General features: G+C 50.5%; 1 protein-coding gene across 2 annotated transcripts in view; it reads right to left on the bottom strand.

The window, feature by feature from the left end:
- The window catches only part of SPECC1 (sperm antigen with calponin homology and coiled-coil domains 1), a 113860-nt gene extending 98424 nt beyond the window's left edge, over nucleotides 1-15436 (bottom strand). Inside the window, exons 1-2 of one of the 2 annotated variants that reach the window (XM_056865246.1) lie at nucleotides 15290-15436; nucleotides 10080-10215 (exon numbers count right to left, since the gene is read on the bottom strand). In XM_056865246.1, the coding sequence (XP_056721224.1) occupies nucleotides 10080-10215; nucleotides 15290-15436 (283 nt within the window). Of the gene's footprint in view, nucleotides 1-817; nucleotides 859-10079; nucleotides 10216-15289 lie in introns of those variants that run through there. The other variant, XM_056865247.1, reaches the window with a different exon arrangement.
- Nucleotides 15437-16158: the final 722 nt, after the last annotated feature.

The raw sequence follows: 16158 nt of genomic DNA, 5'->3' as shown, positions 1-16158 counted from the left end.
CCTCCTTTGTGTGTGTAAAGTGCCTTCAAGCCGCAGCCGACTTACAGCGACCCCTTTTTGGGGTTTTTCATGGCAAGAGACCAACAGAGGTGGCTTGCCGGTGCCTTCCTCCGCACAGCAACCCTGGTCTTCCTTGGGGGTCCCCCGTCCAAATACTAACCAGGGCCGACCCTGCTTCGCTTCTGAGATCTGACCAGATCAGGCTAGCCTGGGCCACCCAGGTCCGGGCTCCCCTCCTTTACGCGCCCTTTAAAGCGGGGCCCAATCCACACACACACACCCCCCCAACCTTTGTGCCCAAGCGAACAGGAGCTACGCTCACACGTGCAGAGGAAGCCCAGCCGCGTCGAGCTCCCCCCCGCTCCCCGGGCAGAGGAAGGGCAGCGACCCCCCCTGCCCCTCTCCCCCACCGCCCCTGAGACTATTTCGCATGCGTAACGGCGCTTCCAGGAGGACAATGCGAGGAAGGAGGGAGTGGGTAGGTGGGTGGGTAGGTGGGGGAGACGGAGACGTCCGCACAAAAGGCGGCGCAGCGTGGCCTGTCCTGGCGGCCCGGAGCCCCACGCGCCCCCCTTCCCCCGACTCCCGCACGTGGGGGGCGCGTGGGGCTCCGGGCCGGCCCCGGCTCGGTGGGGCTGGGGCGCCGGCTCTGACCCACCCCGGCCCGACCCCTGCTAGGCACAGCGCCGAGCGCCCAGGCGCTTTGGAGAGCCTCCGGCGCCGGCGCGCCCTGGGCGCACAGGCATGGGGGAGCGGCCGCCGCCGCCCGGGGAGACACCTGCCCAGCGACGCCCGACCCACCAGCCCGCCCACCGACCTGGCTCCGGCTCCTCGGGCCGCCCGGGCTGGTTGCCCATCCTGGCTGGGCTGGCTCGCTCCTCTAGGGCCGCCGCGTCCTCATCCTCCCCGGCCAGGAGGAGCGCCCATCGCGCGGCCGCCGCGCGGAGGCACGCTCGGCCCTCCTCCTCCTCCTCCTCCCTCGCGCCCACGAGGCCGGCCCGGCCGGGTGCCGCGCTCGGCCGCCGGGAGATGGAGCGCGGGGCGGGCGGGCCGGGAGCGCCGCTCGGAGGCGGCGGCGGGGACTGCAGGGAAGGCGCGCGCGCGGGGCCCGGGCCCGGCGGCGGCGGCGGCAGTCCCCCCGCACCCCCGCACCGCAGGCCGGTTGCGCACGGGAGGTTCGGCCTTGGACTGGCCGCTCTCTGCATGCGCCTTTCCCCCCTTCCAAATTCGGAGAACTCTGCGTGGGGGCTGATTTTTCATTTTTATTATTTTTTATTATTATTTTCTTTTTTAATAGTATTATATATTTTTTTCTTTTTGTATTGTAGGTTTGGTTAAAAATTCAATAAAAATTATAAAAAAAAATTATTATTTTCTTCATTTAAGGTATAAACTTACAGATCAACCTTTATTTACTAAAAGCTTAATAAAAGTAGTAAAAAACAACAACCAAGAGATAATAGTAATTTAAGCTTAAAAAGGACTTCCCCCTCACTCTCTTCCATCTACAAATAAATTGTATATACTTTTGCTCACAAAATTAATCTATGCTTATCTTATTGACAGTCGTTAATCCGATACCTCGATGTAACCATCATACAAAATATATGAAACCCAAAAACGGGTCCCAGTAAAAATTGGTTTTCACAGTATATTCTCCACGCCTCCCATTTCCCCCCCCCAAAAAAATTGTACATTATCATTCTGATTTATCAAAGCTCTAGGTTTCGCCATCTCTGTCAATTCCAGCATCTTATTTAGCCAATCATTTTTAGTCGGTGTCTCACCAGACTTCCATTTGGCCGCATATATCACACGTGCAGCAGTGGTGGCATATATCAAAAAAGTTCGATGAGTAAAAATAGTGTCTGGTATCGTACTTAATAGGGGCTGATTTTTGAGTTGAATTCAGAGGGGGGGAATGTGCATCTAGAGGGCGGCAAAACCGCCCATGCATAAATGGCCTGCAGCTGCCAGCGCAAAGCTTTGCCCTCCCTGCCTCCCTGTTGGCGCAGGCTGGAGGCGAAGTGCAAAGTCAAAGGGCGGGGGGGGGGGGCTTTCAGAGCCTGACCCAGGAGCCCAAGAATCTGTACTTTGGAGGATTCTTAAACAGGAGACAGGAGGGGCTCCAGCGGCAATCAGGTTAAGCTGGGTGCAAATAAAAGCTGCAACACCCCCTGGTCTCCCTTGGAAAGAAAGCATGCTTTGGACTGCTCCATCATGCCTTGCGACAGCTTGTCCCCCACCCCTTTTGTAGTTAGTCCAGCCCCGTGAAGAGTTCTAGGGGACTTTTGCTTGTCCATAGTGTTTTCTGATATTTTGGCTAGAAGAAGAAGAAAAGTTGTTTTTTATATGCCGATTTTCTCTTCCACTTAAGGAAGAATCAAACCAGCTTACAATCACCTTCCCTTCCCCTCCTCACAACAGACACCTGTGAGGTGTGTGGGAACTGTAAGGGAACTGTGACTAGCCCAAGAACACCCAGCAGGCTTCATGTGGAGGAGTGGGGAATCAAACCTGGTTCTCCGACTTAGAGTCCGCCGCTCATGTGGAGGAGTGGGGAATCAAACCTGGTTCTCCAGATTAGAGACCACCGCTTCAAACCACCACACCACGCTGGTTAGTCCTAACAAGAAACGGAGAGAGCCAGGTTCAAATCCCTCACTCCATGGAAGCTTGCTGGGTTCCCTTGGGCCAGCCACAACACACTCTCAGCCTTGACCCCAGCATGCATTTGGATGGGACACCTCCAAGGAATACCCAGGGGCATGATGCAGAGGCAGACAATGGCAAACCATCTCCCAACGTCTCTTGCCTTGAAAGTCCTACCAGGTCACCATAAGTCAGCTGTGACTTGACAGCAAAAAACAAGCAAGAAAGGGGCACACTGATTCTTTGTGCCGTCTTCCGTCTCACTCATTTAAACAGAAAGGACACGTTTCAGTTTTTAAGAAAACATGGGGAACCAACCTACGCAGATCTACTCAGAAGCAAGGGCCATTTTATTCAATGGGGCTTGCACCCAGGCAAAGGTTCTTAGGATCGCAGCCATTGTAAAAAATGGTCAAGTCACTCCTCCCAGTGCACGCAGCTTCACTGGCCAGAACAATGGAAGGCCGCTGTAGTAAAACAGGTTACAAAACACCTGCCTAAGAAAGACTGTGGTTTTTTTTTTAAGATTAAAAGGAAGGAACTGCAGAAATCATAGCCACTGGGCTTTAAGTCAATTAATTCTGCATGCATTTGCATAGGAACAAAGAAGAGCATTTATTCTAGGATCACACATCTTGAGCATAGGTCTTCCATCCAACATCAGAGAGAAAAAACGCATCATCAATTATAGCCCTTCCCACTGGCAAGTTTGCAAGCACAATCAATGAGATGGAGGAAGGCTGATCTTTCGCCTCGTCTGGGGTATTTAGGGGGGACGCCACTGGCTGTGCTGGGGTCTTGAGCCAAGAGCAAGCCTTGCCAGTAGTAGGGATTTGTGTGTGTGTGTGTGTGTGTGTGTGCGCGCCATCAAGTCGCAACTGACTTATGGAGACCTTGTAGGGTTTTCAAGGCAAGAGACTTCAGAGGTGGTGTGCCGTTGCCTGCCTCCACATCATGACTCTGGTGTTCCTTGGAGGTCGCCCATCCAAGTACTAGCCAGGGCTGACCCTGCTTAGCTTCTGAGATCTGACAAGATCAGGCTAACCTGGGGCTATCCAAGTCAGGGTAGTGGTAGAGATGGGAGTCCCTAAAAGATGGCGCAGCCCTGGGTGGTCCCGGCCTCCTTAGGCACCTTTACAGCTCTGTTCTCTTTCCTTTGTGTCGGTCAGCTGGATCCATTTAGTTTTAGTATATGGGAGACATATACAGCCCAGTATAACAACTTTAGACAATCTGACCAGATGTTTGTATAATTGGGAATATATTATACAACCTATATACGTGCCTGGTCCGATATATATTGTCTGTATATGCCGAAACATGTTTGGCATGTGGTTATAGTATATCAACCTTAGGAAATGCCATTGTGCTGTTTTAACGTTTTTAAATAATTTTTACCTTGTCATAGTGCCTTAAATAAATTATATTTTCATTATCTATATATTTTATTCATCACACCCAACCTTGGGTACCCAGCTTCTGTTTTCTAGGTGGGGTTTCAGTCCCCTTTTCTCTTCCACTTAGTTTTCAACATCTCAATCCACCTAGGCAGGAAGGCTGCAAAGGGCTTGGCCTTTGAGCTTGCCACCCGCACACACACTCAAAAGTCAGAATCCTCAGAATTGGTAGAAAGCGCTTGCAGTTTGCATACAGATCATGTCTTCAGCCAGAGGGCCAAAGAGATTTCTGAGTTCTCCGGACTGAGCAAACAGAATATTAAAAACAACCACGGAAACCAAACACAACATGCTAGCTGCATTCATGCATCTGGCAGCTTTGGAGCAGAAAACACCCTGCTCGTTATGGGACTCCCAAAAGAGCCAGCCAAACGGGTTGGAAAGGCTCCCTGGGGTCAAGTCAAACAGCTACTTCATCAACTTGAATTGCTATCATTGATTAGGGAGTCCCAGTCTAAAGAGTTAGTGCCCCGGAGGGAAGACAGAGCTCTCGCATTTTATCCAACGGCATCTTCAACATCTTATTACATAAAAACTGACTTTTGCCCACCTGCTCCCTATTGTGGGCGAGTCCTCCTCACTGGCTTAGCTGCTGTGATGTCAGGAGAATGTCAACAAGCATTCAAGGAGCTCGGGGACAAAGAGGTCAACAACAGAATGTCTAAGGAGAGGGCAGAACTTGAGAATAGCTTAAAATACATTCCAGTCCAAACTAAACAGGCCTTGAGGTCCCAAAACATCTTAACATCTGAAGAGCCTGCAAGATTCTCTAGAAGCCAGCTGGGATGGAGAGATGGAGATCTGTTCTCCTGGCCGCGTTCTGATCTCTCAGCCAGAGAAGAAAGCTCTCCTATAAAACAGCCAGGAGATTCAGACTATTTAAAAAATTATAGTAGCCTGCAGAGACATTTTATTGGGCAACCCAAGTTTAAATCCCTGTTTGGCTAAAAAGCTAATTGAATCTTGGGTCAGTCACTCTCAATCCAACTTATTTCTTGGGGTTGTTGTGGGGATAGATGGAACAGGGGTGAACCATAGCTAAAAAATTGATAGACTAACCAAACAACTAGATCACAGCCCAGTGTCTGGATTTGGGAGTCAACAATTATTATTTAAAATATTTTTTTGCTGCTTTTCCACCCAACTGGAGCCCTCAAGGCAGCAAACAGTTAAAAAGATGTTAAAATCAACTTTTATATATAACACAGAATTCAATCATGAATAGGGACACAGGGTGGTGGTAAGGGAATGCCAAATTAAACAAGAAGTTTTCGCCCACGGGAGGGTGATAATGAGAGGGGGCAGATGAATCTCCCTGGGGAGGGAATTCTGCAATTTTGGTGCCATGACCGAGAAGGCAATTTCTTGGGCTGCCACACGTACTGCCTCAGATGACAGCCCCCCCAAAGATAAGCATAATGGTGGATTAGGGTCATATGGGGATAGGTGGTCCTTCGAGTATGTTGGTCCCAAGTCGAATAAGGCTTTAAAGGTGAATGCCGGTGCCTTGAATTGGGCCCAGAAGCAAACTGAGAGCAACCCAGACATCCAATCATGGTTAAGCCCCCAACATCTTTCTGGACATTCTGCTGCCAAAGGAATGTGAGCCACCCTCCCCAAGGAGGTGAAGAGGTCCCTGCCCTTGCCAATCTGGCAGGACCAGAAAATCCCACCCAGGAGACTTCCTTTGGTTTCCAGCAGGCTGACCTTGCCCTGCTCTGCATTTCACAGCAGAAGGAGGAGGGGGCAGCCCCACAGAGCCAAAAGGTACGGTGACCCGTCAAAGGCCCAGATCTCCTTTGATGTGAGGATCCAAAGAAACAGACCCTGTCAAACCCTGACATTTGCAGGGCATGGAGGCGGGGGGGGTCAGACACGGCCTGGCTTTCAAAGGAGATGTCTCTCTTTGCTTCAGGTCTAATCTGGGCCTTTTAACAGTTTATGGGAAATTTATCTTGCTAATAAAACTGGTCAGGAAGGTTTCTCTCTCTCTCTCTCTCACACACACACACACAATTTCGTAGTAGCCAGAAGGGTCAAGAGCAAACCAAATGGCAACAAAAAATGGAGACTCTTTCCTGGCCCAACTAGTTAATAGGAGCCAGCATGGTGTAGCGGTTAAGAGCGGTGGTTTGGAGCGGTGGAGTCTGATCCGGAGAACTGGGTTGGTTTCCCCACTCCTACACATGAAGCCAGCTGGGTGACCTTGGGCTAGTCACAGCTCTCTTGGAGCTCTCTCAGCCTCACCTACCTCACAGGGTGTCTGTTGTGACTAGAAGAGAGCTAGCATGGTGTAGTGGTTAAGAGGGGTGGTTTGGAGAGGTGGAGTCTGATCTGGAGAACCAGGTTTGATTCCCCACTCCTCCACATGAGCAGCGGAGGCTAATCTGGTGAAGTGGATTTGTTTTCCCACTCCTACACACAAAGCCAGCTGGGTGACCTTGGGCAAGTCACAGCTCTATTAGAGCTCTCTCAGTCTAACCCATCTCACAGGGTATCTGTTGTGGAGAGGGGAAGGAAAGGTGATTATAAGCCGGTTTGAGTCTCCCTTAAGTGGCAGAGAAAGTCGGCATATAAAAACCACCTCTTCTTCTTGTGGGGAGGGGAAGGGAAGGTGATTGTAAGCAGGTTTGATTCTTCCTTAAGTGGTAGAGAAAGCTGGCATATAAAACCAACTCTTCTTCTTCACTAGTGACTTACAGGCTAGGTGTGCCCATATTCTTGTCAGAAGGGGGTAGAAAGCGGGGGGGATGGGGTCAGCGGGTGTCAGTAGCAACCTGGGAAACCTCCATTAACCTGGCACACTGACCCTTATTTGTACTTTTGGCCCTCTGAAAAATGAGAGAAGAGTTGGTTTTTATACCTTGCTTTTCTCTACCATAAGGAGTCTCTAAGCAGCTTACAATCACCTTCCCTTCCCCCGTCCCAAACAGGCACCATGTGAGGTAGGTGGGGCTGGGAGAGTTCTGAGAGAACTGTGACTGGCCCAAGGTCACTCAGCAGGCTTCACGTGGAGGAGTGGGGAATCAAAAACGGTTCAGCAGATGAGTGTCCGCCGCTCATGTGGAGGAGTGGAGAAACAAACCTGTTTCTCCATCTTACAGTCCGCCACTCTTAACCACCACACCACGCCAGTTTGCACTCGCCAGTGGATGATGACACTGCAGAGCAAAGACATGCATGTGTGAATGAGCCATCCCAGACCAAACACTTCAAATGAGGAGCACGTGTCTGAGGTCAGCCGTTGGCACTTCCCACTCAAGGATCTCAGAAAGTGGGTGCCGAGAAAGATCCTTCCCTGCCTGAGGCCTTTGAGAACCACAGCCAATCCAAGGAGACAAGACTGAGTTAGCTAATGGAATATGTTGTGAATATGGGCACAGCTTTTGTAAAGGTAGTTTCAGGTGGGCAGCCGTGTTGGTCTGTACTAGAAGAGCTAGTTTTGAGTCCAGTAGCATCTTAAAGACCAACCAGATTTCCAGGGTATAAGCTTTCAAGAGTTAAGGTCCCTTTTTCTGATGGCAGAAGCTTTGACTCTGAAAAGCTTATACCCTGGAACACTTTTGTAAAGGGAATCTGTTCACAAGTTCAGCTTCAAGTCACCAGGTTTTGGGTCAATCAAGTGATTTTTAAAAAGCAGCTCTGTGAACCAGACTTAATTATCTGCTAGTCAGCCGACCTCTAATTATGCACACCATCAAATAAAGCAACAAATGCTCAAAGCTGCAATCCTACCTCTAAATTACTAATCAGTTTCAGCTTGGACCTGAGGAACTGTGGGAGGGCTGTGGCTCAGTGGCAGAGCATCTGCTTGGCATGCAGAAGGTCTCAGGTTCAATCCCCGGCATCTCCAGTTAAAGGAACTAGGCACGTGGGTGATGTGAAAGACCTCTGCCTGAGACCCTGGACAGCAGCTGTGGGTCTGAGTAGACAATACTGACTTTGATGGGTCAAGGATCTGATTCAGTTGAAGGCAGCTTCATGTGTTCATGTGAACTGCCTGCTCCCCAGGGTGAGAGATTTCACCGTCTGAGATCTCTTTGGCTTGCCCTGCAGGCTGACTTTTTTTTTTAAAAATGGCCCCAGTGCAAAATCTCCTTGTATATTTGTTTAGGCTCCACATTCCAGTGGGGCAGCTGTGTTTGTATGCTTCAGCGGAATACAAGTAAGAGTTTTGTGGCATTTTAAAGACCAACCATGTCTGTACTAGCCTACGCTTCCCTGGACCAGAGCATCACATGCATGAAGAGAAGGGTGGTTGGCACCCTCTAGTGGCCAGCCCAGGTGTATGAGCAAAAGGGGGGGATGTAAGATTTTATACCAGTGCAAGATGAAGGAATGCAAAGGCATTTGCAGTGGGAAAGGAGCATCCACACAGGAACTTTCTTCACATTTTCCCTGTCTCCGTTCTCCATGGCTGCCATCCTCACCATCACCAGAGGGCATGTTTAGGCTTTTAAATAATAATTGGTACAGCTATGTTGAGAAACAGTGTGGTGTAGCGGTTAAGAATGGCAGACTCTAATCTGGAGAAGCGGGTTCGATTCCCTGCTCCTCCACATGAAGCCTGTTGGGTGAGCTTGGGCCAGTCACAGTTCTCTCAGAACTCTCTCAGCCTCACCTACCTCTCAAGGTGCCTGTTGTTGGGACAGGAAGGGAAGGCGATTGTAAGCCGCTCGGAGATTCCTTAAAGGCAGAGAAAAGTGGGGTATAAAAACCTCCTTCTTCTTCTTCGAATACTTGCCAGGGTGGAGGCTGGGAGTGTGTGACTAGCCCAAGGTTATCCAGAAAGTTTCCATGGCAGAGTGGGGATTCGAAGCTGGGTTTCCCAGGTCCTAGTCCGACACCTTAACCATGACACCATGCTGGCCCTCCTAACTGCCACATGCTTAATCAGAATAATGTAAATCTTCTCATTGCACGCAAAGTGCTGTTCTTCTGTTAACTGCTGAGAGGCAAGGTTTTAAGCAGAGGAGTGGTCCCACACTCTGGACTCTGCAAAGCATATTTAGCCCACCCGTTTGGAGTCTGCAATTCGGCAGGCTCTCTCAACTCACACTTCTAGCCTATGCTTGCATCCATAAGGACTAGCAGAACTTGACAAACTACACACTTGTGAATGGACTGTTACCACCCAACAGTGAATTAGTTTAAACATCTAAAGGGCTGAAACCCCAGCTACCCACACAGAAGAGTATACATCTCTCTACGTTTTACTTCTTTGGATCTTGCTCCTTTTGAGCTCAATTCTGCCCTGCCTCTGCATTGGACGCAAATGAATCATCCTTCAGTCTCTCCCTCCGTAGACAATGGCTCAATCATCCAGCCCCAGAGGGTGCCCCTTGTGCCTTTGCATGAACCTGCTCTAGAGGTACCTCCTTCCAGTTAGGCAGCACTCCCAGAATAGTAACTCATACAGAAGCACAGGGGGTAAGTGTCCTCTGAAGACAAGTAATTCTTGTGGCGTGCTCTGAAAATGAAGTTTTTCCAGGGGAAGAGTAAAGTGTGCTTCCAATTTTCATTCAGAAAAAAAAAGAGTTTCAGATACCAACAGAGTTCCTGAGGACATGAAAGTACAAGTCCACCACGCAGCCGCTTGACAAAAGCCCAGGTGACCCTTGCCAGTCAGTCAAGCTGCACGCAGAGAGCTCTGGAAAAGAATGCCATCGCTCCAGGGCAGCTGCGCCATCTGCACAGTGCTATTACTTTTTTATGAAGGCTAAAGAGAATGCTAAGTCCATGTGATGGCTTAGTGTGAAGGTTTGGTCCAACTTGCATGAACTCCTCAGGAGAACCCCACAAGCTGCCCTGCCACATGGCCAGTCTTCTAGCACCAACCAGACCAAATCAGACCACCAGGACGCCAGTTGCTGTCCCCGCCAAACAGCCGCACTTCCAGGGGGTAAGATGAACCGCGGCTGTGGTTTAGTTTTACTGGAAGAAATAACTCGCCTCTTGGCACTCCCTTACCTGTGATGGGCCTCAGCCGGTTCCCTGCGAGCTCGGAGATGGCCCCCGTTGTAATAGTCTTTTTCAGCCGAGAGCCTCCTGAGGCAGCCATGACCCCCGGTTTTGTCAGCATGTCTTCGCTGCTGGCCCGCTTGAGCTGCAAGAGAAAGACAAGCTCATCAGCAAGTTTGCAAGCAGGTGGTTGGCATCCCTCTGGGATATGTTTCCCCCTTTTTTTCTTTTCTTTTCCACAAGGGAGATCTGCCCAGCCATGACTGGCAAGGAGTGCATTGAGAGGTGGTAGCTTTGGCAAGTCCAAGAACCCGGTCAGTGTCCAAGACTGGGTCTGAGATATTTTAATCAGGAAAGAAACCTGCAAAAGCATCCCAGTCGGGCATGGATGGATCCTCATCCCAATAAGGTCATAACTGGCCTTGTAGAACCTTAAATGGCTCTGCTACAAAGAGCCCCGTGGTGCAGAGGGGTAAGCTGCAGGAATGCAGACAAAAGCTCTGCCCACGACCTGAGTTCGATGCCAACGGAAGTTGGCTTCAGGTAGCCAGTTCAAGGTTGACTCAGCCTCCCATCCTTCCGAGGTCGGCAAAATGAGTACCCAGCTTGCTGGGGGTAAAGTGTAGATGATTGGGGAAGGCAATGGCAAACCACCCCATAAAACATCGTCTGCCTAGTGAGTGTCATGATGTGGCATCACTCCACAGGTCAGTAATGACCCAGTGCTTGCACAGGGGACCTGTGTTTTTGTTTTACAATGCCCACAGAGGGGAGGGAAAGCCTTCTTCACCACTTTCAGGGCCCCCTCATGGGCTCTGTGATGTGTCAGATTCGCTTGCAGTCTTTCGCCGCCGGCTCCCAATCCATTTCAAAGCTGCAGGCTCCCAGGTATTCCTTCTTCAGAGCGAGGGGAGCAACTCTGTCCTGGGGCTCAGCTGTCCTGTGGCAGCAGCTGGCCATTCCAGGCTCTCTTATATAACTCGCCAGAGTTGTTGCCGAGACCCCTGAATCTGAGTATTCTGAACCGCAACAGGCTCCATATGTCTCTGGGGGAGGCCCACCTCAATGGGCTCTGCCTAAAGATTCCTCCCTCCCCCCTCCACACACAGACACACTTTGGACATGGGCTGGGCTTTGCATTTCTTTCACCAAAAGACACTGTGTTACGAGCATCCAGTTTATTCTATCAGGCAGAAAATCCGGCAGCCTGAGAATCACAGTGGAAGTTATTTTAAAGCTGGATTCTAGTAATTATGGATGGGGAGTGTCTGGCGATATTGCAGGGCAGTGAAAGAAGGCATCAAGGGTACTTGCTTAGCTTAAATTTTCCATCACACCCCAGGGCTGAAGTCCTGACCTGGATAGCCCCAGGGTAGCCTGATCTTGTCAGATCTCAGAAGCTAAGTAGGATGCGGCCTGGTTAGCGCTTGGATGGGAGACTAACAAGGAAGCAGGGGTTGCTCCATACGGGAAGGCAGTGGCAAACCACCTCTGACTCTTGCCTTGAAATCCCTACAGGTCTGCCATAAACTGGCTGCAACTTGAGGGCCCTTTCCACCACTGCCAGGGCTAACAGATGCCAAATAATAAGCCAAAAGACACAAACGTGCTCCACCGTGTACCTCATTTCTTTGTTACATAGATAGAACAGGAGTCACATGAACACATGAAGCTGCCTTATACTGAATCAGAACCTCAGTCCATAAAAGTCAGTATTGTCTCCTCAGTCCGGCAATGGCTCTCCAGGGTCTTTCACATCACCTGCTTGCCTAGTCCCTTTAACTGGAGATGCCGGGGATTGAGCCTGGGACCTTCTGCATGCCAAGCAGATGCTCTACCACTGAGCCACGGCCCCTCCCCAAGGGACTGGGTCACCAAGAGCAGGTGATAGCAAGGTACAAAAGTCCAGAGGCTCAGATTGCCCAGGCCCCTGGGTAGGGGGCCAGTGTGGGACAACAACGACATGCCTGTTCTAATAACGAATCTTGCATGTGTCCTTTTGAATGTGAGGGGAGCCCAAATGCAGTGTTCGTGAGTATGGGGGTATCTTTGTCTTGTGGCCCATAGTGGTTCTCAGTAGGACTGTTGAATTAAAAAAAATTCGGTATAGTTCGGATTCGGCTGAATTCGGCCAGTTTAGATTCGGCATATGCCGAAGTCCGAACTCCCCCACTTCGGGTCCGTGCAATTCGGCGGGAATTCAAAGTTCGGGAAAAAAATTCGGCCGAATAAAGCCATTTAAAACACAACCGCGCCTTTCCGTGGCTCTGGGGGGGCATTTTTGGGAGTAGAGGTCCCAAACTTTCAGCGGAGCTTCAAAAGATGTTTCTTGAAAGACCCCCCAAGTTTTGTAAAGATTGGGTCAGGGGGGGCTGAGATATGGGCCCTGAAAGGGGTCCCCCCCACCCTTAATGTGCATGTCTGAGCAGAGCTTGCTGCCCACGCACAAAGCTCCCAGCCCCGACAAACAGCTGAGAAGTTTGCAAAGCATTGCAACAGGACTGCAAAACAACACAACCTTGTAAGCAACACCTTTGCAACTGTGCAAAGCAACACCTGACACCTGGGAGTTTGCAAACCATGGAAAGGGACAGAGGCAGCTAGCTATGCATAATGAGCAGGAGGGGTGGAATTTCCCCTTTTGCATGGGACTCCAAATGCATTCTTTAAGTCACCATTTGAAAACCAGTTTTGAGCAAGCATCCAAATAGACCTAACCGCTCTTATGAATGAGGGAAAACCTGAAGACACACAATTGAAAACCCCCCCCTCAAACCAGGGAGAGAGAGACTCGAGGGGGAACACCCCCCCAGGCAGAACCGGCAAAAGCCCCCTTTGGCTTCCCCCCCCCACCCACAGAAACTGCTCCCTCCCCACACACACACAGACTCTGCTTCCCCCCCCACACACACACACAGGAGAAAAATTATAGATTAAAGCCCCCAAAGGGGTCTTACTGTGGCTGTCTTCTGTTCCATCAGGAGGGGCTGGGGAGGACTTGTAATCCAAGACGATTCCAATTAGGCACGGGACATTTTGCTCTGGAGATGCACAGGATCAGCTGATCCATTCATCCCAATAGGGGAAAGGGGAAAGCCCATATCTCGGGACCCCCTGACCCAATATTTACAAAACTTGGGTGGTCTCTTAAGAAGGCTTGTCTGAAGCTCTGCTCAAAGTTTGGGATCTGCACCCCCAAAAATGCGCCCCCTGCAGCCACGGAAAGAGAAAAGGGGGGGAGCCAATATTTCTGCCCCCACTGAACCCATCTTTACAAAACTTGGGTGGTATCTTAAGAAGGATTGTCTGAAGCTATGCTGAAAGTTTGGGGGCTGTATCCCCAAAAAAGCGCCCCCTGCAGCCACATAAATGGAAAAGGGGGGAAGGGAAAAGGGGTGGAGCCCATATCTCGAGACCTCCTGACCCAATGTTTACAAAACTTGGGGGGTATCTTAAGAAGGCTCATCTGAAGCTCCACTGAAAGTTTGGGGTCTGTACCCCCAAAAATGCACCCCCTGCAGCCATGGAAAGAAAAAAGGGGGGAGCCCATATCTCGGGACCCCCTGACCCAATGTTTACAAAACTTGGGTGGTCTCTTAAGAAGGCTTGTCTGAATCTCTGCTGAAAGTTTGGGGTCTGTAACCCAAAAAATATGCCCCCTACAGCCACAGAAAGGAGCGAATGTGCACAAGCACCCCCCCACACACACGAGGATTTCCCTCTCTCTCTCTCTCTCTCCCCAGCTGGGCTGCACATCAGCTGATTCCTCCAGTACTCAATCCTGACTGATTGGCCAGAAGAAGACCCAGCTGGGCCACCGATTGGCCGGGGAAGGAGAATGCTGCTTACTGACGGTTATGCTGCTTACTGACACCCCGAATTGGCCGGATTTATTCGTGAACTCCCGAACTCGCTGAATTCGGCTCCCCCGGTTGCCCGCCATTTTTGAGTTTGGTTCATCCCGAACTAAAAACCACCAAATCAGGGGAAATTCGGCTGTTTTTCAGTTCGGGCCGAACCGAATCAACAGCCCTAGTTCTCAGCAGTTCTAGAGACAAACCGCCCAGAATATTTGGCAAGGAAACCCTCATGGTCCCAGAAGTGCTCATCTCACAAAGCACTCCCCAAAAGAGAGGTTTGGTTTTTAAATCAGTCAAAACTGAAATCTCCTCGCAGAGCACCTGACCTCATTTGCCCTGCCTGGGGCTCCGGAGGAGATTGCAATCCAAGGCTACGGCTAGGTCGTGCTGCCTTCCTTCTGAAGCAGGAGATTTAGAAACCTTGTAAAAAACCCAGGCTCTATTTAGGCAGAGAGAAGCAATGCAGAGGGGAAAATGAAAAACATTCCCAGTTCTGCTTCATTCCCAATCGACCTCCTTTCCTTTTAATCTCTAGGGCTGACTCACAAAATGTAGGTTTTGCAGACCCTGCTGGGAGCACGCTCCTCTGCCAGCCAAGCCACTGTGGGAGGAAGCCAGACGTGTGAAGGGAGCAACTCATCTGCCAGGAGAAGAGGGAGGCGACAGTTTTTTTGTTTGGGACTAGCAAGAATGCTGAAATAATCACAAACCACCTATGTGGTCGCTTATTTGGTCAGGTTCACAGAGAATCTTGGTCAGTTTCAGACCCCTGGGCAGAGTGATTTGAAAATCTGACTGCAAATACTGTGCATGGAGAATACTGTGCATATCCAACAGAAACAACCTGCATACACCCGTGTTTGACCAGGGTAGAGAAAGGCAGGCCTTAAATGTCGCATCGGTGCGTCGCAACTGAGTGGGGAATCAACTCTGGATTGCAACCAAACACTTTCTTGTACCCCACTGTTGACTGGAACCAGGGCAGCAAAAATTATCACAAAATTTTGGAGCCAACTTGAAAGGAGAGGGAGAGGAGGGGAGAGAAAGACCTGCGTAGGTCCAACGAAAGAGGAGGGGAGGCTGTTATGGCAGGAGTGTTCTGGTCTCTTCTCCCCCAACCTTTCTATCCACACAGCACCTAATGGGAAGGTCCTCTGACTTGGGAGCCCCCCCGCCCACCATGAGTAAACGCTGCCTCAAATCAGGAGTGCCACCCATGCAGGAACACACGGGGTGGAGGGGTATCAGCTTCCTGCCGTCTTTGACTACCCCAGGTGTCAAGTAAACTAGTTTAAGTGCTGTTGGGTAGTCTTTAGCACTCCCGGCTGGAAACTCCCAAGTCACTCTTGCGCTGCTCACCTTGCTGAGCCGGGAATCGAAGGCAAGCGAGGTGGAGGACTTGGAGGTCTTCATGCCCACAGATGCGGCAGGCAGAGGCTTCCCTCGCTCTGTCACGTGGCTTCCCGGTTTTGACACGGCACTCCACGGCCTGGCGGTGCTTTTCATTTTCCTTCCAGGTGGGGGGTCGGTCTGGAAAAAGAAGAGGAGAGAGATGCCACGTTAGTAGCGTGAAAGCTTCTGGGCCCAAAGAAGAGACCAAACTGAAGAACATCTGGCATTGCTTTACAGAACAGATGGAAAGAGGTATGCCACAGACTCTCTGCTCTCTTTCAGGCAGAGACCCAAGAGAGGCTCCTGGAAGGAGCTCTCAGACAACTGCATTTTCAGCACAGCTTTAGTCACCTGTGTGTGCCACTGAAGGAGCATCTCAATGCCATGGAAGTTAGCAACAGTAGGACAGCTGCCCATTCTCACCTGGTTAGGGCCTAACAAGATGGCTTGCAGCCACTGAGCCCAAGAGAGTAAAACAAGCTCAAGGTCAACTGAAGAGCAGCTAGGTGACTCCATCAGAGTTGACATCCTTATGAGTGGAACCCTATCGGCCCCTTGTGTCAAATGTGTATGTGTAAAGTACCATCATGTTGCAGTCGATTTATGGTGACCCCGTAGGGCTTTCAAGGCAAGAGACATTTGGAGATGGTTTGCCATTGCCTGCCTCCATGTCACACCCCTGGTATTCCTTGGAGGTCTCCCATCCAAAATACTTGCCAGGGCTGAGACTGAGCGACTGGCCCAAGGTCACCCAGAAATTGTCCATGGCAGAGTGGGGATTCGAACTTGGGTTTCCCAGATCCTAGTCCGACACCTTAACCACTACACCATGCTGG

This window comes from Euleptes europaea, chromosome 19 (assembly GCF_029931775.1).
Source record: "Euleptes europaea isolate rEulEur1 chromosome 19, rEulEur1.hap1, whole genome shotgun sequence".
Lineage (NCBI taxonomy): Eukaryota > Metazoa > Chordata > Lepidosauria > Squamata > Sphaerodactylidae > Euleptes > Euleptes europaea.
Note: the sequence above shows the minus strand (reverse complement) of the source record. Positions and strands in the feature narration are given on the sequence as shown.